Source organism: Epinephelus lanceolatus, chromosome 5 (assembly GCF_041903045.1).
Source record: "Epinephelus lanceolatus isolate andai-2023 chromosome 5, ASM4190304v1, whole genome shotgun sequence".
Lineage (NCBI taxonomy): Eukaryota > Metazoa > Chordata > Actinopteri > Perciformes > Serranidae > Epinephelus > Epinephelus lanceolatus.
Genome location: NC_135738.1, coordinates 32783630 through 32810864, shown reverse-complemented (window position 1 = coordinate 32810864; position 27235 = coordinate 32783630). Strand labels below are relative to the sequence as shown.

The following is a 27235-nucleotide window of genomic DNA, read 5'->3' as shown; positions in this document are numbered from 1 at the left end:
CCACTGTGTAAATGGGAATCGCCTTGTTGTTTACCTTGTTGAGTTTAGCTATATATATATATATATATATATATATATATATATACAGTACAGGCCAAAAGTTTGGACACACCTTCTCATTCAATGCGTTTTCTTTATTTTCATGACTATTTACATTGTAGATTCTCACTGAAGGCATCAAAACTATGAATGAACACATGTGGAGTTATGTACTTAACAAAAAAAGGTGAAATAACTGAAAACATGTTTTATATTCTAGTTTCTTCAAAATAGCCACCCTTTGCTCTGATTACTGCTTTGCACACTCTTGGCATTCTCTCCATGAGCTTCAAGAGGTAGTCACCTGAAATGGTTTCCACTTCACAGGTGTGCCTTATCAGGGTTAATTAGTGGAATTTCTTGCTTTATCAATGGGGTTGGGACCATCAGTTGTGTTGTGCAGAAGTCAGGTTAATACACAGCCGACAGCCCTATTGGACAACTGTTAAAATTCATATTATGGCAAGAACCAATCAGCTAACTAAAGAAAAACGAGTGGCCATCATTACTTTAAGAAATGAAGGTCAGTCAGTCCGGAAAATTGCAAAAACTTTAAATGTGTCCCCAAGTGGAGTCGCAGAAACCATCAAGCGCTACAACGAAACTGGCACACATGAGGACCGACCCAGGAAAGGAAGACCAAGAGTCACCTCTGCTTCTGAGGATAAGTTCATCCGAGTCACCAGCCTCAGAAATCGCAAGTTAACAGCAGCTCAGATCAGAGACCAGATGAATGCCACACAGAGTTCTAGCAGCAGACCCATCTCTAGAACAACTGTTAAGAGGAGACTGCGCCAATCAGGCCTTCATGGTCAAATAGCTGCTAGGAAACCACTGCTAAGGAGAGGCAACAAGCAGAAGAGATTTGTTTGGGCCAAGAAACACAAGGAATGGACATTAGACCAGTGGAAATCTGTGCTTTGGTCTGATGAGTCCAAATTTGAGATCTTTGGTTCCAACCGCCGTGTCTTTGTGAGACGCAGAAAAGGTGAACGGATGGATTCCACATGCCTGGTTCCCACTGTGAAGCATGGAGGAGGAGGTGTGATGGTGTGGGGGTGTTTTGCTGGTGACACTGTTGGGGATTTATTCAAAATTGAAGGCACACTGAACCAGCATGGCTACCACAGCATCCTGCAGCGACATGCCATCCCATCTGGTTTGCGTTTAGTTGGACGATCATTTATTTTTCAACAGGACAATGACCCCAAACACACCTCCAGGCTGTGTAAGGGCTATCTGACCAAGAAGGAGAGTGATGGAGTGCTGCGGCAGATGACCTGGCCTCCACAGTCACCGGACCTGAACCCAATCGAGATGGTTTGGGGTGAGCTGAACCGCAGAGTGAAGGCAAAGGGGCCAACAAGTGCTAAACATCTCTGGGAACTCCTTCAAGACTGTTGGAAAACCATTTCAGGTGACTACCTCTTGAAGCTCATGGAGAGAATGCCAAGAGTGTGCAAAGCAGTAATCAGAGCAAAGGGTGGCTATTTTGAAGAAACTAGAATATAAAACATGTTTTCAGTTATTTCACCTTTTTTTGTTAAGTACATAACTCCACATGTGTTCATTCATAGTTTTGATGCCTTCAGTGAGAATCTACAATGTAAATAGTCATGAAAATAAAGAAAACGCATTGAATGAGAAGGTGTGTCCAAACTTTTGGCCTGTACTGTATATATCACATTTTTCACGTCACTATATCACCATTTAGACTAATCTGATGTAAAGTCTGTAAACACAATGATTGAACAAACATTACTATTTCTGTGTGTGTAATTAATAACATGGTTATCGTAGATTAGCTGGGCTAACCGTTAGCTGTTAGCCATTAGCTGTTAGCGGTGTCTGTAATAACTCAATAAACGGTCCGTGAAAAAAAGGCACAACAGTACTTTGAGCTAAATGCTAACTTAAGCATGCTAACATGCTCACAATGACAAAACTTTGCGAATGTTTGGCAAGTAAAATGTTTACCTTGTTCAATATTTTTATAGAACATGTTAGCATGCTATCATTTGTTAATTAACACTAAAAACAAATTGGATAAATTAAAATTGTGATCCGATTGCAGCACTAGAGGAAAAGTCAAGTGATCCCCAAAGTCATTACTCGGCTGTGTTCTGGCTCCATGGTGCCAAATGTGAGGCAGCTTTGGCCTTTTTAATTTCTAACAAATTTGGCCCAGGTGTAGATATTACAGATACAGGTCTATTCCGGTTGACAAACGGCAAGCGGATAAAATGGCAACCAGCACCAAAACAGGTCCTGGCCTGTTTATGGTTGCTAAATCTGAGCCTGATTATGCATTGTAAACATGTGCCTATCCCAGCTGAGACACAGCTGATGGATGAAACAGCAGCCAGCACCAAAACAGAACTCTTGACCATTGGTGGTTGCCAAATCTGGTTCGACCCGATGTGGGCCTACTTATTTCTTCCAGCATGCCGAGTTTGGGCCGATGCTAGGCCAGTTCATTTTTGACAACAGCCCAGTGAAGGCAGTGTCTGCACCTGGAATTGGGCCAGCTGATTTGGCCCGATTCTGGGATGTCATTTATGCCAAATCTCAGCCAAATATAACAAATGAACGCGGCCCAGTTAATTTTATCCGGCTTGCCGGGTTCAGGCTGATTCAGAGCCAGGTCATTTTGGCTACCTGGGTATGATTCATCGTCAGGGCACAATGGATATCTGTACCAAATGTTATGCCAATCCATCCAGTATTGGTTGACATATTTCAGTCTGAACCAAAAATTGTGGACCAAACAACAGACCAACATTACTAAGCTTGTTAGCCACATAACCTAATAAGCTGAATTACCTACTTTGTTTTGAGGTCAGAGCGTTGACATTTGTTGAATAAATCTGTCAAGAAAATTATTATACTCATAAAAATTCCGTCATTACATCTTATTTTGATAGTGGTGCACTAGGCTGACCCAATATTGGCAACATGTGTTTCTTTTCAAACGATAATTACAAAATAGTTTGTGGCCCACAAATGTATCACAGCATATTTACCCACAATAAAATTTGACACAATAAAAGGCTCAGGAATCTCCCTCCTTAGTAACTAATGAACACCAAGATTGTATTTAAAAGACATACAGTAGCTTCTGTTACTGGCTAAAATAGTAGTAGATATTGCACAGCAACATAACACCAAAGAAAGACAATTTCCTTTCTGGACATCAAAACACTTCAATAATATGAAGCAGAGTCTCATCTTAATGCTTCTTCTATCAAGTAATAACAGTGGATATTGGGTCCAGAAGGGAGGACTTCTCAGCATCACGCACAGCTATCCACTCTGCAGTGCTGTGAGCGCACGGCTCAGGCTCCTTAGATCAAAGTGGTGATAGTTCATCAGCAAATACCACAAAATATTTGCTTGATAACAGCGGGCAGATTTATCAGATCAGAGTGTAATAAAACAAATTCCTTTCTCCAAGCCTGAACTCTCTTGGATGCAAGAGGTGCTAGGCACAGGGAATCCAGGGTTTATCAAATGCCATAAAAGAAATGTGAATATTTTTCTATAAGAACAGGGAATCAAGCTGCATGAGATGGGATTTTCTCCAAGGGAAGACAGTATTTTTGTATCTCATTTTACTTTACAAACTCAATGCTTTTTTGGCTGTAAATTATAAACTTGAATAAATCCACACTATATCGCTTTGGGTGTGATGATATCCCTTCACATTTATTTATAATTCTTCAGATGATTTAATTAACAGGCTGCTGCTGCACATAATAATGGTGTCAATGGGAAAGGATCCTTGACGTGATTTATCATTACCCCTCTAATTCAAGCTGCGCTCTACTAATAACAACTGACAAAATTAGATGCTTGCGTGAACGCTCAAGTGCTGAGAGGTTTACAGGCAAATGAGGACACGAGAGGACGGAAACATCTCTGTTTGTTTAAAGGCCACTCTGACACTAGATCCAAATAAACTAATAAACTCAACATGTATCTGTTAGGTTCGTTTTAGGAAAGCTTATACGAGTGTTAAAGTGGCAGTTACATCTTATAGCTAGACTTGATCAGAGAGAAGTTGAACCGTATGTGGTGAAGCTTCATGGCCAAAAATTTGGTCCATTTACTGTATTTTGAAAATCCTTTAGGACAAGGCAAAGACCATGTCTGTGAAACTGCTTGAACTTTCAACATACTAATGGCCCTCTCAGACAACAGACCCTTATGATGCAGGTCTACTGAATGCATGCTTGTGCTTTGAGGTAGATGCTAACATCAGCATGCTAAAATCCTCACAATGACGTAGGTATGTTTACCTTGTTCACCATCTTAGTTTAGTTTGTTAGCATGCTAACATTTGCTATTCAGCACTAAACAGCTTTAGAGTGCTGCAGCGATGATGTTTGTTTTGTAGGCTGATGCCGAAGTTAGCATCGCCCTGGTTCCCCCATAAAGCCAGTAAGATTTTCACATTGAATTTTGGATTCCTGCAGAAAATAAGCTCTATGGCAAACAAGAGTTTATGATACTGCAACATTTTGTTCAGCAAGATAATCTTCACAAATTGAGGCATATATTGCCATCGCCAGAGGTAAAAAGCTGAAGGCCAAAACACACCAACAGTGAATGCTGCACGTCAGAAAATTCGCCAATGTACAACCCTACAGCGACAGCAGCTAGACATGCGTAGGTGCCCCGGGTCCATGTCATTGGTCCGACAGCCCATTGGTTCAACATCCCATTAGTCCGACTGTCCGCGGTGCTGAAGGCTCGCGGCGGGCGTATGGTGCGCCGCAACCGGCTCTGGGTCAGCTGGGAAAGGCTTGAGGCGGAGCAGGCTCACGGCTTATGTGTTTGTCACTTTCTTTTTCATTTTAACCCACACCATGATCTTTTCCTGACCCTAACCAAGTGGTTTTTGTGCCTAAACCTAACCAGACCTTAACCACAGGGCATCATGATGATGTCGGAACAGACTTCGGAACAATGGGTTTAATATGGTCGGAACAATGGGCTGTCAAACCAATGGGCTGTCGGACCAATGGGCAGTTCCCCAGGGTGCCTCTGGATGCACTGCCCCATGGCACTTTGGGCCACTGTCCTATTTCCAGCCTGACCGCCCCAGGAATCAAATGCATTTTTCCCCCATTCGCTCTCTGCTTGTACATACTGGCTCCTTTTTTTCTGCTCCTCACCATTATGTAAAAAGAGAATTCTGTAGCTGAGGAATAAATGAGGAGAGACTTCTTGCTTGAGGTTCGAGAAATATCCCGAGCTAAATGACCCACAATGCTGTCATTATAAAGACAATGGGCAAAAACGATATTGCCTGGTGAGTCATAGCTCTGAAGATTGGCTTTTCAGGTGAGAAATCAAGTATAATTGGGGGCTCTCTATGACTTTAAGCTAATGCAGAGGTGGAGGAAGTACAGCTCTTTCAGTAAAAGTAGTGATAACTTTGCGTGGTCGTCTGTTGACGAGCTGCAGTGTAACGCCTCCAGTGTGTGTTACAGGCTTCACTTGAAGCATGTCACATGACACGCGGTGGCGCGGCGGCACCAGTTAGTTTTCAGCTAAACATTGGGCTATAGCCTATACAAACTGCATTACAGTTGCATGACTTGTTAGCAACTGCCTTTTTAAAGACACCAAAGCCTCAAGATTCGTGAGGGGGGTATTTTTTGATGTATTTTATGTCATAAACCAAACATGAAAGTGTCTTCAGCTTGCTTTAACCACAGACCTTATTTAGGCATCTAACTAAAACCCATTTACTGAAAAAAAAACATTGACTTTAAGACAAGGGAACCAGGAGTGCTGAAATACAAACTCACTTCCATGTTTAATGACTCATTTCTGGACCACTCTATAGTACAGCTGATGGGAATGCCATAAATTATGCTAGTATAATATTTAGTCATAAAAGTATTGGACAAATGAAATTACAACTTCGATGACAATCCCTCTAGTAGTTGAGAAATATTTCACCCAAAACCACAAATGTTAGCCTCGTGGTGCAAGAGGAAAAGTTAGGGGATCACCATGAACGTCTACCAAAGTTTGGGCCAATCCATCTAGTAAATATCTCACAGGTTAAGTGACGTCTTTGCCTAGCTGATGAGAATTATTAAAGTGATTATGGTTAATCCTCTGGGGACCACAAATGTCTGTGTAAGGTTTCATGGAAATTTTCAGATAGTTTGAGATATTTCAGTCCGTCCCAAAGTGGTGGACAGACTGACATTACTATCCCTGGAGCCCCTGCTGCTTGCATGCCTTGAAATCCTTTAGGATGGGGTAAAGGCTGTATCTGTGAAATCACTTGCAACAACTAAAACAGTACTCTCTGCTACTGCTGCAACCATCATGTCCAGTGTCATACAATTTCAAAGTCAGCAGGCTTTTAAATATCATATGGGAGGAAACCCAAAAGCCTCCTGAGGCCTAGAGCAAAAACTGAAAGCACATTGCTTCAGTAGCGTGACTCCACAGCCCAACAAATCAGCAAGCTTCACTGTTTCATTATTTGTCAAGATAAGTGAGGCGCACCTGTGTTATGAGAAGAAGATTCAAACTGGACTAGACAGCGCAGGCGGCCTCTGTGCATTCCAGTCCAATAAGGAAAGCTGGGCACCATGGTGAGCTCCGATCATGGGAGCAGACCTTCCATGTAGACATGTGAGAAACATCACAAGGCAGGCTGCTTCGTTCTCAGGGAAGGGCCTTTTGCTTGTCAGCGGGGTCTGAATTGTGGGGGCGGCTGTAATCGAAACACACCAGCCATATGTAGACACCGTGCTACCCCTTCCATATGGGATTATTTACATGTCGTCTTTGTTGTTCACTGATCAAAGTGGAGGAGATCCATTTGAGTTGATTTTATGACACATTTTTGCAAATTTGCAGGGGGGAACTTTAAATGCCCTGTAAAACCTGTTCCACAGCATGCGAGACCACCCCATTAAGTCTGCTATCCCACATGAATACAAAGGAAATCTGACTAAGGTCTGTAGATGTTGCTACAGACTGTGAAAAGGAATGTGTGTTTCTGAATGGTGGTGAATGCTACAAATCCATATGATATCCATAAATTAATCTTAAACCAACATCTACTGTCAATGTAAAAAAAATAAAAATAAAAAAAACGGCTGCGTGGGAACCAAAACAAAAGCAGAACACCATAAATTTATTGTGGAAAAAAAAGCAACATTGGGAAGAAAAGAAGTCTATTCTGGCACATTGTTCATCTTTATATTACAAAAAGGAGAAAAAGGCTACAAATCTCGATAATTTATACAAATACAACAACTTTCAAAAATAAATCTTTAATTTAGTAAACGCTCTGTGAACAAGTTTCTGCAATAACCCACCGCTTGAGATCCCTGAGCAGAGACACAGAGTTTTTTACATCTTCACTCAAGCAATAACAATGATCAGTGTTTGTTCATAAACACTTTATATACACAGGAGAACTTAGCGAGCTCTTTGACTATGGGGTGTGTGAGGTGCGGGGGCAGGAATGAACTGTCATTATCTTACCAGACATATCACTAGTGACCATCACAGTCAAAAACAGAACAGTGTTGACACCATTGTGACATATATTCAATGTTTTATCCTCCACTGTACTCGTGTACATCACATCTGCCAACTTCCTTCATTTTACATGTAAAAAACACAGTGCCAGCTGGTTCTGTTGCTAAGGTAACACAAAGCAATAACTTACAATGTATAAACTAAGGACACAGATAGTTCAGGAGGTTTGTGGCCAATGACAAACAAATGATCACAAATACTGTACATATTCTTACTTCCCGCAAGGTGCTGTTTCACTTACCGTATGCTGGCAACAACAAACAAACAGATAGATGTTAATTACACAGAATATATACAAAATGAGACCTTAAGACTGAGCTTTGACATTATGGGAAATACTTCATGTGATGAACCAAACTTGCTCAGTATCTGAGCGTCCGCTTTAAGTCTGGCTACTTTTTTGCTGCAAGATTTTCTGTATACTATATATACAATGTAGGTATATATTAGGATTCATTTATACAAACACAATGAAATTAGTTTTATTCCAACAAAAAACACAGGCATTAAAACATTTCCCTCAGCCGTGCTATATCTGTGATGAAAAGGTGTGCATCGGCATAGCGTTTGTATTTGGTTAGAAGAACTCTCATCGGTGTGAAAACTCCAGACGTGTGGGGAGACGTGTACTCAAGACTTTAGTACCTGCCTCTTTGTTGTCTGTGACTTCCACAGGAAGGTTTTTTTTTTATATTTCCATTCATAGCTTCTTACTGTTGCCGACAAATGAGTTACCATGGTGACTTGGCTTCTTTGCCAGTGCAGAACAAGAGGCAGTGGTGGTAAAAATGCCACCTGTATGCTACTGTACACTGCTAGAGAAGATCCACACCTTTTATAATAAGGCAGTACAATGTGAAAAGAGTCCCATTTCCTTTGCTTTTGAGTTTTCTTGCCAAAACATACTGTTTTTGGCAAAGTCCAGCCTTCGTGGAGCTTTTAGAGGCTATTGTTGTGCTGTAATGGCTACCATATTAAATTCCCTTTTCAAGCTTTCACCAAATATCAGGACATCTGCTACAAATGGTTTGCAATGATGGTGTGAATTTTCATGTCTTTATGATGAAGTGTGTGTAATCTCATGAGGAAAAAACAAAGTTTTAGATTGAGATTTTAGTAACCTAAAAACTTAATTTGGTGATTCTGAATGGTATCCAGGTCTTCATATTGCCTTTTTTTCCTTCATTAACAAGATTGAACGTCTGATAAAACCAAGAACTTCATTAAATGGTGATTGAAAATACCCTCAGTGCAGTGCTCTGAGATTCTTTTCTTTCTTTTATATTTTATCTCACACTGCTCAGGGACAAATTTCACCCCTTTGAACTACAATTGCTTATTTAGAAAACCCTAATTCATCACAAATGTTGAAGAATGTACCTATGGTCTCGCTTCAAGTTCAAGTGCTCTAGTTATAAAACAAAAAAAACAAAAAAACAAAAACGTGGTTCCTGTGAGAGCACTTATTTTGAACAAAGTTCTAAAGAGTCCAAATACCACGCAGTGCCTGCCAAACTGTGAGCAATGCTTCTGCTGCTGGCCTGAGGTGTATGCAGAGCTCAGGAGTTATTAGGAGGGCTGTGCTGCACAGTCATGGCCTCTCTGAGCAAACATCCTCCCTGAGTCTCTTCCGTCTTTCCTGGATGAGAAGAGCGAATGAGGAGCGTGTAGGCCGTCCTTTTTCCCCCCAGGTCTGGCGTGCAGATGGCAGGTAGGCGAGCAGGGTGAGCTCAGGGGCTCATGGTCCTCAGGCCCTGTTTCTCCATGATGTTCCACAGCTTACGCAAGTTGGACTGGGTGATGGTGTCATCCGGTTTCAGTTGAAGTGCTCGGAGGTAATTGGCTTCAGCTTCTTGCAGCTTCCCGTTGAGGTGGAGGATTGCCCCCAGATTCATCAAGGCGGCAGGATACTGAAACCAAAAGAAGAGAAAATCTTAGTATGAAACCGATCTTGTCCTAAAATGACTTAGTACACCTCAGGGTAGCTTTAAGCTTTGTTCCAAAGATACACCGCCTTTTCTGTTCCAGAATAGCAACACAGGAGTCATACCCTGTCACTGAGACATAGGTACAGTTACTATAAACACAGTGAGTCAGCTGCTCAGACATAGTAAGAGTGGGCTGACTTACTTACAATAACAGTTATTTACTCACTACTAATGAGAGGATTCATTTAATGAAAGTTTTAAATTTTACAACATCAGAGACGGGATATGATACGATACGATTAATAATGCAAATGAAGTCTTAAGTATTCACACTATGGGGGTATACATAATTTAACAGGGAACTGAATTTGACCAGAGATGTTTTATATCACTGAGCCACAGCCAGTTAATTGTCTGGGCACTGGACACCAACACACACACACACACACTTTGAACAGATGTTATTTCTGAATGTTAGAGCTTTAAACACTTTAAAATGGGAATTTTATTACAAAACCAGGGAAAATGTCACAGTGGATGTCTACATTAGTTTATGGAATAAACAGTTATTTTGTCCTTTTAAATAAAAGTCACATAGGACGAACATTTGGTCATCCTGTGAAGCTATACAGCAGACCAGTACACGTTATTGGTTCCTGTTTGTCAGATCACACAGACTGCGGTGCAGTGTTTGGAGTTTGGTAACCATGCTGCTTTGCGTGTCCCTGTGTCTTCTCTGTGGCCACAGATGTCAGAGGGAGCAACCACCACTTTGAAGTGGGTCTAGATGAATATACTGTAAATTCCTTCTGGTGCCAAGGGGCACTGCGACAGGCGGATGAGTCATGACGACATAAGTACAGGAAAAGTGTCCAGGGTGCAATCACGGTAAGACTGTTAAGTATCCAGGCCAAGGGAGGGGCCACATCTGATCTCCATTTTAGTCCGAAGTGTGGAAAAGATGTCTAATCCTGTAGCGAAGCTACTGTTTTACTGCTTGAGACTATTGTAATTTCTGTAATTGCAAGTCCTAGGAAACGAGGAATGTTTAAATAACACAATCTTGGTAAAAAATGGCCAATCATGTGGTTTTACTGCAGTGTTTGTGACTTTTTCTTATAATTATCACTCCATACATCATTGCCACATGGAGTGGCACATGATTATGTCATCCTGACATTTACTGATGTGCTGTACCACAAGAGCCTTAATTTATTTCTCATGGCTATTAACTAATCAAGACTAACTGTGGAGCAGTTGCATGAGAGAATGGTGTTTTCTATAAATGTTATGAGAAATCTGTGGAATGTTATGAGAAGTGTGTGGAAATGTGAATCATTCACAACAACAGCAGTGCTGCTGAAAAACAAAGACAGAGCTTATTAACAAAGACTAGAGTCACAGCTGTGCTACGTGGCTCTGTGAAGTGGTGCTTTGAGCTGAATGTTAATGTAACAATGTCAGTGTTAACGTTGCTGATGTTTTAGCAGGTTATGATTTGAGATTAGCATGTTAGCATGGTAACATTTGCTATTTAGGACAAGACAGAGTACAGCTGAGGCTGATGGTATTGTCATTAGATGTGCCAGTTTTCATAAAAGTTGGACAAATTTAAAAAAATTTACCTAAAAACAGCACTGAAAAACAAGTGAAGGGATTGCCCAAGTAATTAAGATTAATCCTGTGGGGAACATGATTGCGTCCAATAGAATATTGTGGCAATCCACTAAATAGTTATCAAGACATTTCAGTCTGAATCACAAATGTCAACCTTACGGTGGCACCATAGAACAAGTCAAGGGATCACCAGAGTCATTACGGTTCATCCTCTGGGAACCATGAAAGTCTGTACCAAATTTTCTGCCAATGCATTCATTAGACCAGGAGTCATCAACCTTTACTATCAAAAGAGCCTTTTTTTTTTTTTTTAATCTGTGTGGAGCTGCAAAACATATTTTTAATGAAGGTAAAACGGCCTATTAAGTCTAAATTTGCCTATACTAATAGTCTAAATGAGTATTCATTAATATGTTTTACCACAAGGTAGCTACTCTGCAGGGAACTATTTATGATTTTCGGTACTTTGCAGAGCTGGCAGCAAAAGCAAACAAATCTGTCCACACAGTACTAAATTCTCTATTTCATTCCAAGACTTATACTTTTTTGAATTTGGCTAACCAGCTAGGAAAACTCAAGATTAGCCACTGCTATTGAGGTTCGGTATCGAGGCAGTAGATGTATTACGCACATTTTAGTTGCTTAAATGTTAAAAAAATAAATAAATAAAAATATTTGGTACAGAGGCTTCACATTTTTACAGCTGGAGAGTGTAATAATTTCTTAAGTCCTACAACTTTTTAAAGCACATAAGATTCATTTATTATCTTTTTCTATACAACAAAAATCATGTTTTCGAACCAAAAAGACAAACAACCACAAATGACTATTTGAACCTAAACACTTCCCATACAGTATATGTATTGTAGTGAGTTTGAAGAGTCATTAGTTTATCCATGCAGCGAGAATACCTTTTCAGAGAGGTTACCAAACGCAGACAGTTTCAGATCCTATGGCCATTTATCTTGCTTTGTCCACACCGTGGGTTGTGTGAACTGCCCTCCTTTGCTATACTGTTCCACTCTTGTCTCACAAAACTCTCAAAACATCTCTCTGTTTTTCCAATGTCAAGCCTGAATGAGTGATGCTCCATGCATGTGAATTTCAATGGGAACAATATGTCCAATAGTGCTGCTTTTCTCATAGGGAGAATTAAACTGATGAATAAATCAAAGGGACTCTGGGATAATCCTGTTGTCCCTTAGAGAGACGCCACTTTTCCCCTCCACACATATAAACCATGCAACACATGCCTTGGGTAAAGTAAAGGCTGGCATGACCAACACTTTAACTGTTACTCACTGACTCCAAATGTTGTATTACCTTTACATACACATATTGCGCAATTACGTTAATCCCATAGCAAAACAAAACGTCTTCCCTGCATTTCAATTATTGTTCACAGGAGCAGCCAGAGTTCTTGATTTTAATGGTCGGGGTAATTCTGTGGCTGTTTGTGCAATAAATTACCTTCTGTTTGACCCACCATTTGAAGGTCAAACCACAAAATAACGCTGGGGGATCAATTTGCAAGTTGGGGGATTTTTACTACTCAGAATAATCCTAGCCAAAATATATAACTGTTTATACATATGGACATAGTTGAAAGTGACAGTGAAGGGGCCACACACAAATACTGTATCCACAACATGTAGGTGACAAGTGGGTGTATATTGGCAAAAGAGCGCTAATGCTATTCTGTGGAGTTGGTGAGGATCCAGTGTTAAGTGAACTGCGATGATCTCAGTCAAGGGCGTAGGTTTGGTTTCAGAAGATTATGAATCATTTATTATTAATCATAATAAATTAGGATTAAATTTGTATTTGTTACTGGCCATAATAATTTTCATAATACCAAAACATTTACACATTGCTCTAAACATCTACCTTATAATTTCCTTGGTTGATTTTTTTAGATAAATATTGTTATTACATTTTATAAAAATGCAGACTACCATTTCCAAAGTCAGCAATGGACCTTTGAACTCAATAAATAATCCTTTATTCATATATTTAACACAAAGAACACTACCTTTTTCTGCCTTATCTTTGATTGCGAATATTAGAGTAATTTTTAGGAAATTATCTGTAAATAAAAACAGCTAAAATGACTGTACTTAACACAAAAATGCAAAGGAGTTGGGGGAGCTTTTTCAGCTCTAAGAATAGCGTCAATCAAACAATCACCACTATGAAGGTAGGACAGCTTGTACGTTGCCTGAGAAGCCAAATATCTCGGACAAAAAACAGAGCCTGCAAATCACTCGTTACTGCTTGTAAAGCTTAACTGCGGTGAACGCACAGTAATAACTCAAGGCGATGATAGATGAAGATGACAATGTTTATATTTTGATCAACTCAGAGCCTCTCCCATCTGGATTTTTGTGGCTTGGTGTTTTTTTGGTTGATGAATCAAACTTAAGTTGTAAAAGTGATGGAGACTAAAAAAAGGACTTTGAAAAGTGGGGGGGAAGATGTACCCCCCCCCAGCCCCAGAGCAAATTACACCCTTGGCCTCAGTCTGTTTCTACGAGGTCAGCCAGTTCATATGGTAACATGACACCACATAAATGTCACTAATTGATAGAATAACAAAGGTCAGCTAATACCCAGCTTGCCATGCGGAGAAACAACAACTGTACATCTAACTGCATGTGCTGATCTGATGGCCTGGAATGTTTCAGTGAGGATTCAAGCTTCTTGTATCTTCTCTTTAGCCTGAGGCAACAGACTGAATTTGTGTTCTCACAAAACACACAATGGAAAGTTTTCCCTTCAGCCCCCTTCATAGATGCACTTCAAACCTGAAATTATCTAGACATTACCCGGAGGAGCTGTACGTGAGAGCGCAAATGAGCGAATCAGTTGGACCGGGCATTAAACTGACTTTACCCTGCCAGCTTTCTAGTACAAAGTTCATGTAATGTGCGATTTGGCCCATGTTTGAATACAGCAGGTAATTGTCTGGAGAATTCACAGCAAGCGAGTGAGCCTGTTAATGATGAGGCTCGCACAAAACTGGAAGAATCAAACTCTCAAGGGTGAGGAAGAAGGGTCATCTGCACAAAGATGACAACAAAAATGTCTAACTGGTGAGATTATGAGATTCTGGAACTTCTGTGGGTAAGGGCTAAAGCCTATATTGCAGACAGACAAAAGAAACGGCAAGAGACTCTGTTGTAAATGACCAAATTAAAAACCGGCTACGTGACAGCGATATAATCCGTATCATGTCCTGCCTCTTGTATGCTTTACCCAGGTGCCACCCCTCGCCTACATGAAATGGAGTATTTCCAATAGGTGAGAATGCTTCTGACACAGACAGTCCCCTGGACCTGATTCTCAGGACACTGTCCGCAGATGATACAGACTGTAGGAAAGGCCATTGGGGAGCAAACTTTTAACAAGATTTTTGCCAAGAATCAATGTCTGTCCAGAAAAGAGTAGGTTTTAGATGGATGAGAGATTGCCAAGATGCGTAAGAACAATTCTAAAATGTGCTTCGGACTGCTAGGTAGAAAGTCAACAGACTCCTGGTTTTCCTCTCAGTGCAGCTCAAAGGGGTCTTTTCTTCTCTGCTCTTGCAAGACTTATCAATTCCTGAGTTTAGTCTCCTTCCTTCACTCTCCCCTGTAGACTCCCCACCTTTCCTCACCAAAGCCTTTTCCCCTCTACTTCATATAGCTCTAAGACTTTTGTGATTTATATCCCTACTTCTGCATTCTTCCTCACACTTGCAACACTCTGCAAAACGTTCCCTTGTCAAAAGCTTTCATTTTTTCCTCATTTCCTGCTGCTCTGCAACCTCTCTGCCTGCATACCCTTCCCAAACCTGGCATGTAGCAGCAAAGGCACGGCCAGATGTGGAGTATATTAACCTAGACCGTAAAGCAACATATGCTGTAAAGGCTGAAAGAGTAAAAAGTGAAGTTAGGTTGGGGAATGAACAGACCATAATGACTTCAGATTGGGATTGAGGCACAGAATATCTACGTGGAATGAGGAAAGGGTGCACAGATCTACCAAAGCAACTGAAGCATCCCTTGAGATTTAGCTCGCTTAGATAGAGGGAATTGTAGGACTAAGGGACTAAATCCTTTGAATGGAGGGAATTGTCTTCTCTCACTCAGAGCGAGCAAACATATGTGCTTAATATAAAACACCAGTGTCTTTGGAGAGTGAAGAGTCATGCCGCAGTAAAGCATGACACGACAAATGAAGATGGACAGGGTACATGGCTTAAGTCAAGTCGCATCGGAAAGAACAAAGGATAATGGTAAAGAAGATGGATGAAGATGCTAAATTATAATTGTGCCTCAGCTGTAAGCAATACAAATGGCAAGAGGCATCCAAGCAAAAGTGACCAAGTAGGGGCAAAAAAAATTGCCTCTGTGTTTGGATGTGGACATCAAATGCGTGTTTGTACAATTACACATGCCAAGAAACAGTCATGTGGAAATTGAACGGATATGGCCGTGTAGAACTGTAAGGAACACAAACATCCTCTGCATGTTTTTACAGAAGTACATATCCATCTGGGGGCGGCACGGCAGTGGTCTTCTCAATGGCCAAGCCTGTATCCTCACAGTAACTCCAACAGTCATCTGTGTTAAGCTAGCAATAGTGTTAACCCAGACTGGTGACCTAAATTTACACTGACTCTCATTCATTGCATGTTGGATAGGATTCAGCCCCCATGACCCTTAAAGGTTTCCTGGGTCCAGACCTTTGAATCTGCCCATCCTACAAAGTTCGTGTTGACCGATTTGTCGGGCATTGTAACATGATATTTTAAGTGAAAATAAAGAACAACCAATGAACACAACGGAAGGACTCAAAAAGCCAATCAGTGCTATGGGTGGAGCTGCCACAGTTTTTGAGCTGTTTTCAAGCATTGTCTGAGGAATTATAACAACAATGGCGAAGGCTATAGCCAAGATAGGCGCTGCCGTGGCAATTTTAAATTGACATATTTTCTCAATATTGCCCAACATCGTAATTTGTTTTACTTTGTTCCGTTCTGCTCTTAAAACCCCTGCTAAACAGGTATGTTAGCATTGCTACGCATCAGTGTGGACTTTGAATGACATTAGTTCCAGGCAGACACGTTGGCCTCTAGTGACTGGTTAGGGAAAATTTAATACTCCTCCTTCATGGATATAGGTTAGAGAGGACACAGTGTCAGACTGAGGATGGAAACGAATTTTAACAAGCTGACAATTTTGTCATCATTTAACCTTAAAGGGACAAGCGGGTAAAGAAAATGACTGAACCATTAGAAAACCATCCAATACCTTTCATTGTTGGACAAAACATATAAATCCTCCTAGAAAAAGAAGCTTAAGCTCTTTCTCAAGGTGAGTTCCAATTTTTCAACAAAAATCCAACCTTTATGTATGAGGTTCTGCAAGCTTTGAGATAAAAAAAAGTGAGCAATAATTAAATGTGAGAACGTCCTTACAGCACAAAGAGGAGTGTGTACCTCTTATAAAAGAGAATTCATGGAAACACTCCCACAGCTCACCTTAAACTCTCTTACATTATTTATGTACGAGTTTGCACTGAAGCAATGTGGAGAATTATTTTTCTTACATCTGGGTTTAATTAGATGTTAAAAATATACAATTCTTTGGCAAAAGTTGAATGCTACACCGACACTGAGTACAACAAATGGGACAGCGGCTCAATTTCATGGTTTCTGTGGAAATCTTAAATTTTATCCCTTTGTTATACTCAACTTTTTTTGTTTTGTCTTTTTGTTTGTCCTTGTTTGTATATGTTACACTGGGGGTTGTGTGCATGCAAAGCCAAACTTTATTGTCTGTATAACACTGTCCAGATATAGTTTGATCATTAATCCTGAACTGATTTCTTCTAATCAAGCCGCAGGAACAAACAGGGTGACCACATGGCAAACATATTTTGCTTCCTCTGCGGCCCTCACTTAAACAACTCGACCCCTCCTGCCAAAGCTCTCAAAGACTGGACCCCATTCATTTTCAAGATGTCAGACTCCCCTCACTGAGTGTTGTTATCATTATTCTTTTCAACCTACGTACCCTGGCCTGTCCTTTGAAGCTGTGATGGATGCTATGCAAACAAACCTCTGAGCTCAGTGAAAACCTAGCTCTCATTTTTCTGAGACACACTGACAATGAAGGCCGTTGTGACAAGGCAGACCAGGCAGTAATAATATTGGAAAGCCACCCACACTATGATTGCACAGTGTCCATCAGGGTAAATAGTAATAGGGGTGATTAGCTAGTTGTGGTTGTACTCACATTGGGTCTGAGGCTCGCTGCTTGTCCATAATACTTCTCGGCTGCCTTATTCAGGCTGGCTTGTCTGTGAAGGGAAAAAAGAGAGAGAGGCAATCATTACTCATCTTTATTGCTGCTGGCTTCGTATGAGGCCTTGAACCCTGCATGTTTACTGGCACTCAGGGGTCACTGAGAAAATAACAGAAGGGAAGAGTATGAGGGATGAGAAAAGCCGATCCAATCGCCTGTAGGTCTCTCGTTCGATAGCATCTTTTGCTTGATAACATCTGTGCTGAGCAGTGCAGAGCAACCGCTTTCTGTTTAAATTGAACCTTGAGGTCAGGACATTTGGCTTATGGGGCACTTGAAGAAAACTCATCAACAAACTGAGGCTGATCAGGAATATTCGCTGTACATTTCTGTTTACAGCTGGTGGGGGAGGAGTGTGGTTTGAAATGCTGGATGTATACTGAGACAATGAAAGAATGCAAACAGCGTGGAAACCCAAAGTAATTCAATCATACTATCATAACAACCGGGACAGCAGAGTAGATGGTGCAGATGCACCGAAACCTGCTGCATATGCCACACTGCGACAGAAAGGATTTTTGGAGCAGATGGCTTATCGGCATGAGTCCCTGGAACCAGAAATCATCCATTCCTGAGGACATAAAACCTGCAGTCAAGACAGGATGTCCTATATTATGCTTTTTTATTTTCTTTCATAAGCCCCTGCTCTGCCTACTGTTATACACAAACCTGTGGCTCCTCTGTCACAAGGCCTTCCTGTTATTAATACCCCCATATCTCAGAAATCACCTTTATAGTACACAGCTGCATGCTTTTCACTGATGGTAACAATTGTCTCATTGCAAACAGTTTAACTTTGACGAAGTCAAGGACAGAGTCAACGACGGCGGGCTGTGGAGCCCCTTAAGTCGTAATGATCAAAGGAAGGGAGGCCGGTGGAACCACAGTTTCATTTAGGCTGTCGCGGTCTATTAAGGGATCATCATCCATGTGGTCCCAGATAAAAGGCAAAGCTTTTATTTTAGGATTACTAGATCAGTGGCCCAGGTAAATACATAGGATTTATGTTCATTCTGAAAGACATAAGGCAATCTGTTCTAATGTTCTTTTTTTTTATTCTTTCTTCATTAATGAGTAGACAATGCATGTTTTTCAGTTGCATATAACATGGTAAAGCTTTAACAGCTTAAATGTGGATTTTTCTTGGGTCTTATTTAAAAAGTAAAATATCAGGTGCAGAAATTGTGACTCTTAAGTCCACCATAAGTTTTGAGTCAAGTGGTGACCCTAGAAGCTGTCATTTAATACTGATTACTACAAAGGAATGCAATCTGATATCTTGTATCTTTAACCACTGGGCTAAGTGGAACAAAACACCAAGCGGCCACAGCCATGTTAACAACTCTTGAAGACTGAAGGCCTTTTTTTCTTCCGAATCGTTGCACGTCTAAAAATAAATACAACCTCAAATTGTGTCAATCGTATTTGCAAACTGAGTCCGACACTTTTGTCAGTCATTAAAATTTTCGGAACACATTAGATTTTCTGCGTTTTTCTCATCCCTCAGAAGCCTTTAGAAAACTGTTTGACCAAACATCAGTGACGAAAATGTGGCGGCGGGACACAGCTGTGACAAGATAGAGGAACGAGGCTCACAGAATCATTTCATAACTTAGATAGCTCACTTTCAGCAGGTCAGGTAGTTAAACAACGAATAGAACAATGAAACACATCGAAATTAGTGTGCAAAGTTTTTGTGTTTGTTTTTGATGATGATGATGATGATGATGATGATGATGAAGGAATTAAAAAAAAATGCATCCGAAGAAGACTGACTCGGTGTGCAAAGGCCGAATGCTAGCATTCTCACAATGACAAAGCTACCATGCTGATGTTAAGCAGGTATAATTAAATGTTCACAATCTTAGCTTAGCATGCTAACATTGGCTAATATGCACTTTATCTCTATAAAAATAATAAACAAATAAAAATCTGCATATGTATGCAGAATCTCTAGGTGAAGGTCCAAGACTGGTATCATAAGCGTTTTGGTTTCTGTTAGTAGTCTGCTTGTAGCCAAAGTAGTATTTATCAATCACGTTTGAATGGCAGGCAAACAGTCTGTGTGGAGTGGCGGAATGCATTGGCTGAAAATAGATTTTTGGAACCCACTGACTATCGTCCGACAGTAAGTTTTGTATGGCTTTGTATTACATTTTTTTCCCGCAGATATCTGCTTATAGAGATGAGCCAGAATGGTCGGTGCATGGAAAAGGAAGTCTGGGTACAGTGGATCAGCCTGAAATATTGGCCCTTGGCAAACAACCAGTGGTTTGTGAGATTAATATGCACTAAACACAAATAGAGCTGAGACTCATGGAAATTGCTAGACATTTTACTTAAAACCACATATGTCACCTTCACAATGCTTCTAAAGTCAGGGGATTACCAAAGTCAGTAGGATTCATCCTCTGGGAACCATGAATGTTTGTACAAAATTTCATGTTAATCCCTCAGATAGCTGTTGAGATCGTTCAGTCTGTGACCAAAGTGATAAACCAACTGACACTGCCATCACTAGAGTCCTGCGAACATGACCTACAAACACAGTTTTGACCTTAAAGAAGTTATCCTACATTTTATCCACTTGCATACTTCAGAATAACATAAGAACATGTCACTGCTGTTTATTTTTTTAGTACGACTGAATTTTTCCAGCTCTGTTCCAAAAAAGCATTTTACATTCCAAAGGCGATCCAGACATCGACTCGAGTTGCTGAATTTGTCCTGAGATTATAAATGTGGGTTTCACGTCCAACCACAACCATATGTTTGTTTGCCAGCAAAATATTTAGAAAGCACAACCTTCAGAGGAAAAAAAAAGTGCACAAATCTAATTATATAATATCATTATCACATTTATAAACACATTATCAGAGGAGAACTGGAGCGCTGCCACACCATGACCAAGAAGGCAGCGAGACCTCCTAAGGCTCCTCTGACTGTGGGTTCTGAGAGGGCTGAAGACAATGGAGGCCAAGTATGTAAACCACCGCCTGGGTTTAAACCCGAGGAAGAGTTACTGTGAGACTACAAGAGCGCAGGAATACAGAGAAGGATGGGAAAATGGAGTAGGAATGAAAAAAAAAAAAAATCCCCGGAGGAAAGGAATTCTTGACCATATTTCAAATCATCAACCCAACCACTGATCCTTTTACCCTGACATCTTGTTGTCTGGAGATGGTCTATTAACCCCAGACATGCACAAATCACAGCACTGACAGTGAGCGTGACATTGTTGCATACTAATGACTGAATGAACAAATTGCATTTTCAGCAGCAGCCAGATATTTGTGCTTAAACTGCAGCCGTCCCATCTGTCTCGAGCACAGAATTATCTTTTTTTCTAAGAGTAAGATTCTCTTTGTTGCAAGACAGACATCTTCCCTAAGGGCACAACTGTATGTAAAATACCTAATGTAACTTGCCAAGCAATATATTCTTTATATTACCGTTATAGGGTTATAAATTTAAACTAATTTATACACTTTCTGGAAATTTGGACAGTCAAATATACACTGGCATACCTAACATCATGATATGCTTGTATTATACAAAGTTATCGTTCAGATATGGTTTATTATATTTTTATATGAGACACATGGTTTGAGTCAGAATCTATAAGGTGAACTATGAGTGCATAAACTGTTCTAGTGTACATTTTTTAGAGATTCGTTTTCCCATGACTATCTGTGAATATACAGATTTAATGTTACTGTATTATGTAACTTTTGGCCCTGACTGAGATTTGACACATTAACAGGAAGTGCATCCCCACTGGCCTCACCATTAACCAACCTTTCCTGTCCTACATTCACACAATAAACAAGACTTTGTTTAAGAAAAATGTTCAAAGGAGGCAGAAGGAAATTATTAGTTTGGAAACTAAAAGGTCAAAACTCAAGGGCTCAGGAGGGCAGTAAAAGACATTTGCACGTCTGACAGCATTTGCCCCTCCTTTTAATTTCTTCCCTTCCCCCGTTTAGATTCACTTGTGTCCCCACCAGCTGAGGGCTTTTCCACGTCTGTGTCCAAGACAAACACATAAAGAACATGAGCTTTGGAGAAGTAAGACCCCATGCCAAGCAGGCAGAGAATAGTTCAGCCCGAGCACTGCTTGAAGCGCTCTTTAGCCGTCAGGGGTCTGGACCCTGGAAGAGGCTCTCAATACTGAAAACTGTTGGAGGTGAAGATCCTGCGTGATCAGACTGGTGGAGGAAGAGCTATGCATATAGCAGCTGGGGAACAGTCTTATATAGAGCTGTGTAGGAAGGCTGTGGTCTTGGGTAAAGCAGCACCAGACTCTGGTGATTCAAGATGTGGGTAAATGATCTTAAAGGAATACTTGGACATTTTAGGAAACTCTTGCCAAGAGTTACATGTGAAGATCGACAGTACCACCTCAGGATAGTTGATAACAGTACCAGCGAATCTCAAAACCCAATTCAATTCCATTAAATTACATTTAATTTAAATTTTATTATTAATCCCTGATGATGTGTCTCCAATGCAAAGCACTAGTCTATGCGGGTTCAGAAGATCTGTGGATGGGGAAACTTATATCAATATATAGCCTACAGTATATTAACAGATTTCTCCTCCACTGTTGTTGTTATTTAGCACTTATACATGTAAGATGTGACAGTTGGTGTTTGTGGTGGCACCGCCCTTCCCCCACCGTGGACAGCTGGGTAGAAAGTAAAGGCCCAGACACACCAAACCAACATCAGAAAACCAACAGGGACGAGAGCCCCCTGCTGCATCGCCTTAAGTCGCTGTGTCTCCGCCAAAAAGTTGCACATGAACACACCAAACTGATGGCCAACAAGTACGTATGTTCTGCGCCTGTGTGAGAGGACATACCCGTCCACACAAGCAGGCAGCTGTAGTCCTCATTCAAAAAAGGAAACCGGAAGACTGTCTTGACGCTAGTTAGCCAGTTAGCATATTACACAAACCAATGTTGGAAGAACAGAGCATATTTACTGTGCGCCAGTGAACAAAAACACAAACCATCAGGAAATGTTTCTTCTAAAGGGTTCAAAGGCTAAAGAAAAATAATCTTACTTCATATAACAAGTTTGTTTCGACCTCACTCCCTCTTGACTTTAGCTCTTTGTTTACATACCTCACTTCTGTTTGTCCTTTCTGAGCTAAACTGCCATTCAGAGTGACTTCATTCTCTGACATGTATTCAACATGCTGAATTAGCAGAAAAAAGGCCAATTAGCACCAACAGTGCAGGACACATTGCACCAACAAGGGCCACAGACACTCACTAACAGCCCAACTTTGACGGACGGCTGACTGACGGCTTGGTGTGTCAGGGCCTTTAGCCAAAGTTGAACATTTTTCAACTCTCTCAACCACAATGTGCAGTGCTTAGCACAGAATAGCAGGCATATATGTTGCCCTGTCAGGTCCAGAAGAACTGCCCAGTATCAACAGTACTGGAGAAAAATTAGTACTGTCATGTCTTCAGAATTTTGGCATCGACTTGGTGCCTAAGTATCACTTCTTGTGACATCCCAAATTGTGACTGTGGGCTAAATATGAAGCTACAGCTAGAAGGTGATTAGTTTAGCTTAGCATTAGGACTGGAGACAGGGGTAAACAGCTACATGGCTCTGTCCAAAAGTTACCACAATCCACCCACCAGCTCTTTTAAAGCTCAATAATTAACATGCTACATTTCATTTGTTTAATCCATACCAGGACTGCAAAGTGTAGAAATGACACATTCGGTTTTACAAGCATGGGCTGCCGTCATGCGATATCAGCAGAATGAGAAGAACAAGAAAATCCTCTGTTAGGGTATTCCAGCTTTGGAGTGCTGATGTAATATTGTACTTTGCTGTTACCAATTTGACTTCAGTAACAACTGAGACCTGTTGAAAGCAGTGTATAGCTCCTGTGATATTAGCTGAGTTCACTGTATCAGTGTGATACTGGATTTTATTTAGATGTTACTGCTATGGTGTCTCTGCAGCAATTTCGCTCTTTGCACCTCTGTAGTTCTTTTCACCACGTGGACAATATTGTCAAAACTCCTGATTTCTCTGACTTGGAATTACAACTGCATACATTTTTCTGACTTGATTGCTCATAATTAGGCTACTTTGTGAACAATCTGAATGTGGCATATATATTGGGCTGTTTCCTGGCTGGGCGCAGTAACCTGTACACATCCCAGCATGTCGTTTTTCCATATAGGTTTTTTTAACCTGCAAGGCAGTGCTGGTGGGCAAACTCTGCTACGTTTGGATAGAGCCAAGCTAGTTGTTTCCTTCTGCTTCCAGTCTTTAGGCTAGCTAAGCTAACCAGCTGCTGGTCTTGGCTTCATGATTGTTTTTCACCTACCTCTCTGAAAGAATAAGAATATGCATATTTTCAAAAATGTCAAACTATTCCTTTAAAGACAACTACTTCCTGTCAGCAGGTAGCAGTCATTTAAAAAGCCCCGAGTTACACATGATGTGTTAAAACAGGGAACTCTCTACACTTGGCCATACTGTATAATTTTATAGGTTTATTTAGTCAGTGGGGCAGCATACTGCAAGTTGGCACATGACTTTATTTACAAATTTCCACTCATGGCTTGTGTTCAGAAACACAACAGCTTGTGGGCTGCTGAGGCTTTGCCGCTCAGGCTCATCAGCTGAACCTTTCACTAATTTGGAAGCAGACTTTCAAGTATGAGCCAGGCCCAGCAGAGAAAGAGTGAGACAGAGTGAGAGGGAGGTATAGAGGGAGTGAGAGAGAGCATATGAAGATACATAGCTGCACAGCACGCTAAGACAAACCAGCAGCTCTTGGGCTGGCAGTGCAGTGAGAAAAGAGGATTACAAAGTACAGCCAAGTAAATCACACTGGCTGAGGAGTAGTGTAAGCCCCTGGATAAACCGTGCAGACAGTAGACCTCCCTCTTTCATACACAGCCTCCTTTCTCCTCAGCCATGGAAAACTGTGGGCCACCCAACTCATCTACAAATACATACAGTGTCTTTGTGCATGTGCTGGGGCTATGGAAATCATCAAAAACAGAATTGTTCAAATCAAACACTCACCTGAGCATGTGGGCCGCACTGAAGACCACATCAAACTCCCCGCTGTCGAGGCGCGCGGCTTTCTCTGCCATCTCCGCCGCCTCCAGCAGCCGCGACTCCTCCAACAAAAACTGACCTGGCAGGGCAGGAGAGAACAACACCGCTGTTAAAACGCTAAGGGATCCCCATGGAGGCACAGAGGGATACACAGTCTGCAAGTGTTGCCTTTGGCCCTGGTCGAGCAACAGCCTGGTCTGCCCCTGTAATAATATGCTGAAACTCTAGATATGAGTACAACGTACCATCACTCTTTGGCCATATCTCAGAGCCATTTGTTCAGACAAACCGACCTTGATATATCTGTTTCTTTAAGATGGAAATGTTTCTCCCAGGAGGTTTGTGTCTCATTACGGGTGCGGCTGCATTTAGAGTCGACCTCCGTGGACCCGCAGAATGAGATGGGAACACGGGAGCCTGTCAGGGCCGTGAACTGAGGGTGGACTCCTCGGTCAGGGGCAGGGTTAGAGAGGAATTAATACCCTGTTGACATTGGTTAGCCCCGCTACTGTACCGGGATGCTAAACCACTATGTGAACCTAAGCATATTTCCTTAATAACTGTGGATGAAACTGAACCCGTGAGTACAAGCCTGAGGTGATGTAAACTGAGACTTCAGACCATGACTGAGTGTAAAACAGCTCCAGGTTGCAAACACCTCCGCAGTTATATGGAGGGTTTATGATATATCAAAGCACATGTATGGGTAATAAAGGACAGACAGCCCCTGCATCAATAAATGTGGGAGCCCCCCTATATTTTACAAAGCTGTGTATACAGACTTTGATACTGTAATTCTTGTTATCATGTTACAGCATGACTTTTCAGGGAATAGTGGAAGATCTAGTTCTGAACACTGAACCGGTTCCAGGACAGTGGGAGACCTGGGCTTTGGGGTTTTTCTGATGATTTACATTCAGTTAGTATCGAAACCACATATCCAACAATACATAACACCATTTTGGGTTTGTTTCTGTGCTAAATTGTGAACATATGAAACTGTAAACTATTAGCAGCCACCCTAATCAGACTAAGGTGCTGTAAAATGTATGATTTGTGCCTGAGTTTGCATAATGTGGACGCACAACCTTTAATTACTTGTCAGTTGCACGTCCATCTTTATCCTGTTCTTCGCCTCTGTAATGACACTCTTTCCTTGTGTGGATCAATATGGTCCAACTCAATTTAGACAGAGTTCTTAACCTTTAAAGGCAACAACATGGACATACAGTACTTCCACAAAATGCAAAAATCCACCATTTATCTGGCGTATTGATCTCTTCAAATGTCACAAACAAGCTGGTGCAATAGTAACAAGCTGACTCATCACTTTGTCATAAACTTCTGTGTCGGACAAAGTTTTAAAGGCTTTTAAATGAAATATTTAATTAACTTCTCAGCTTATTCAAACTTAATCTTATATGACAGTAAATACAAGAGGTGACACTGCAACTTTAAATCATGTGTGAGTCAAATGGAGATCATATAAAACAAGAGAGACGCTTAAATTGTCACGTTCCACATTTCCATCAAATAAAAGAGAACAATCTGAGGAAATCATCCCCTCTTGTTACGATCTTCCACTAATCACGTACGGACTGACACCGCAGCTGGATAGAGGAAGGGATGGCGAAGGGGTCAGACAACACTGTTGTCTGTACAACCCCTCAAAGTGCAGAAGTTCCTGCCTTTGTGCACACAAGTGCGGCGTGTTATGTGTTAAATCGACAAATAAAAGATTTGAGGATGTGAGAATAAAGTCGGGATATGTCAAATTAAAAGTAAAATAAGAAATAAAGCGATGCTTACCATAATGCATGTAGCAGTTGCCCTTTGTGGGATCCAGTTGGATGGCCTTCAGGAAGTACCTCTCCGCTTCTGTTTTCTGCCCCTGAGAGAGACGGATTAAACACAGTGTCATTATTGTTTCAACTGCTCCTCAAACCTACTCATTATAAAAATACCGCGCCCGGCTCAACGGCCAAAATACCTTTGTGTATACCTAATGTCCCTCTCCAAACCGCAGACCCACTTTAACAATAAATCTTAATAAATAGACATGAAACACATGAACCGCGAGTGTTATTCTTTCAAGCTCATGTGTCCTCCTGTCAAAGTACACACCGTCGTGCTTGGCACAGCGGACCAGACGGGGCAAAGGCTCATTCATTACACACTTTTATCTGTGCAAATAACACTTCCAGAGCATAACCGCAGGTTGCCGGTGTGTGTGGCCTGACCGCTATGAAACAAGACAGAGAGTAGTGTATAGAATAGAGTGAGAAGGTGGAAAGGAGAGAAGCGGAAAGGGACAGAATGTGAGCATGATCATATATCTATAGGGATCTTTAGGTTCACGTAAGCACACAAAGGTGCATGGCACACACACACTAATGGTTTTATAAGTGTGTACAGTGCTGCTCTAGCCTTTAGACAGATGAAAGAATCCATACTGGGAGCGTGAGCAAAGCATGATGAGGAGAGGCATCGCTAAAACCCCGTGGACCTCCAGGGCTCCCCTCAGGTCCTTTAGACTGTGACACGTAACCAATCACAGCACAAACAGAACAGAGCAGCTGGCCAATAGTCGTGCCAGCTGGGACTTTGACACATCCCTGCT

The 27235-nt window shown here is 41.2% G+C and overlaps 1 protein-coding gene across 1 annotated transcript in view; it reads right to left on the bottom strand.

The window, feature by feature from the left end:
- Positions 1-7187: 7187 nt before the first annotated feature.
- Positions 7188-27235, bottom strand: part of tmtc2b (transmembrane O-mannosyltransferase targeting cadherins 2b) — a 129785-nt gene continuing 109737 nt past the window's right edge. The window contains exons 9-12 of the mRNA XM_078168095.1: positions 26425-26506; positions 24580-24694; positions 17444-17507; positions 7188-9527 (exon numbers count right to left, since the gene is read on the bottom strand). Of these exons, the coding sequence (XP_078024221.1) occupies positions 9348-9527; positions 17444-17507; positions 24580-24694; positions 26425-26506 (441 nt within the window). The 3' untranslated portion in view covers positions 7188-9347. The remainder of the gene's footprint in view (positions 9528-17443; positions 17508-24579; positions 24695-26424; positions 26507-27235) is intronic.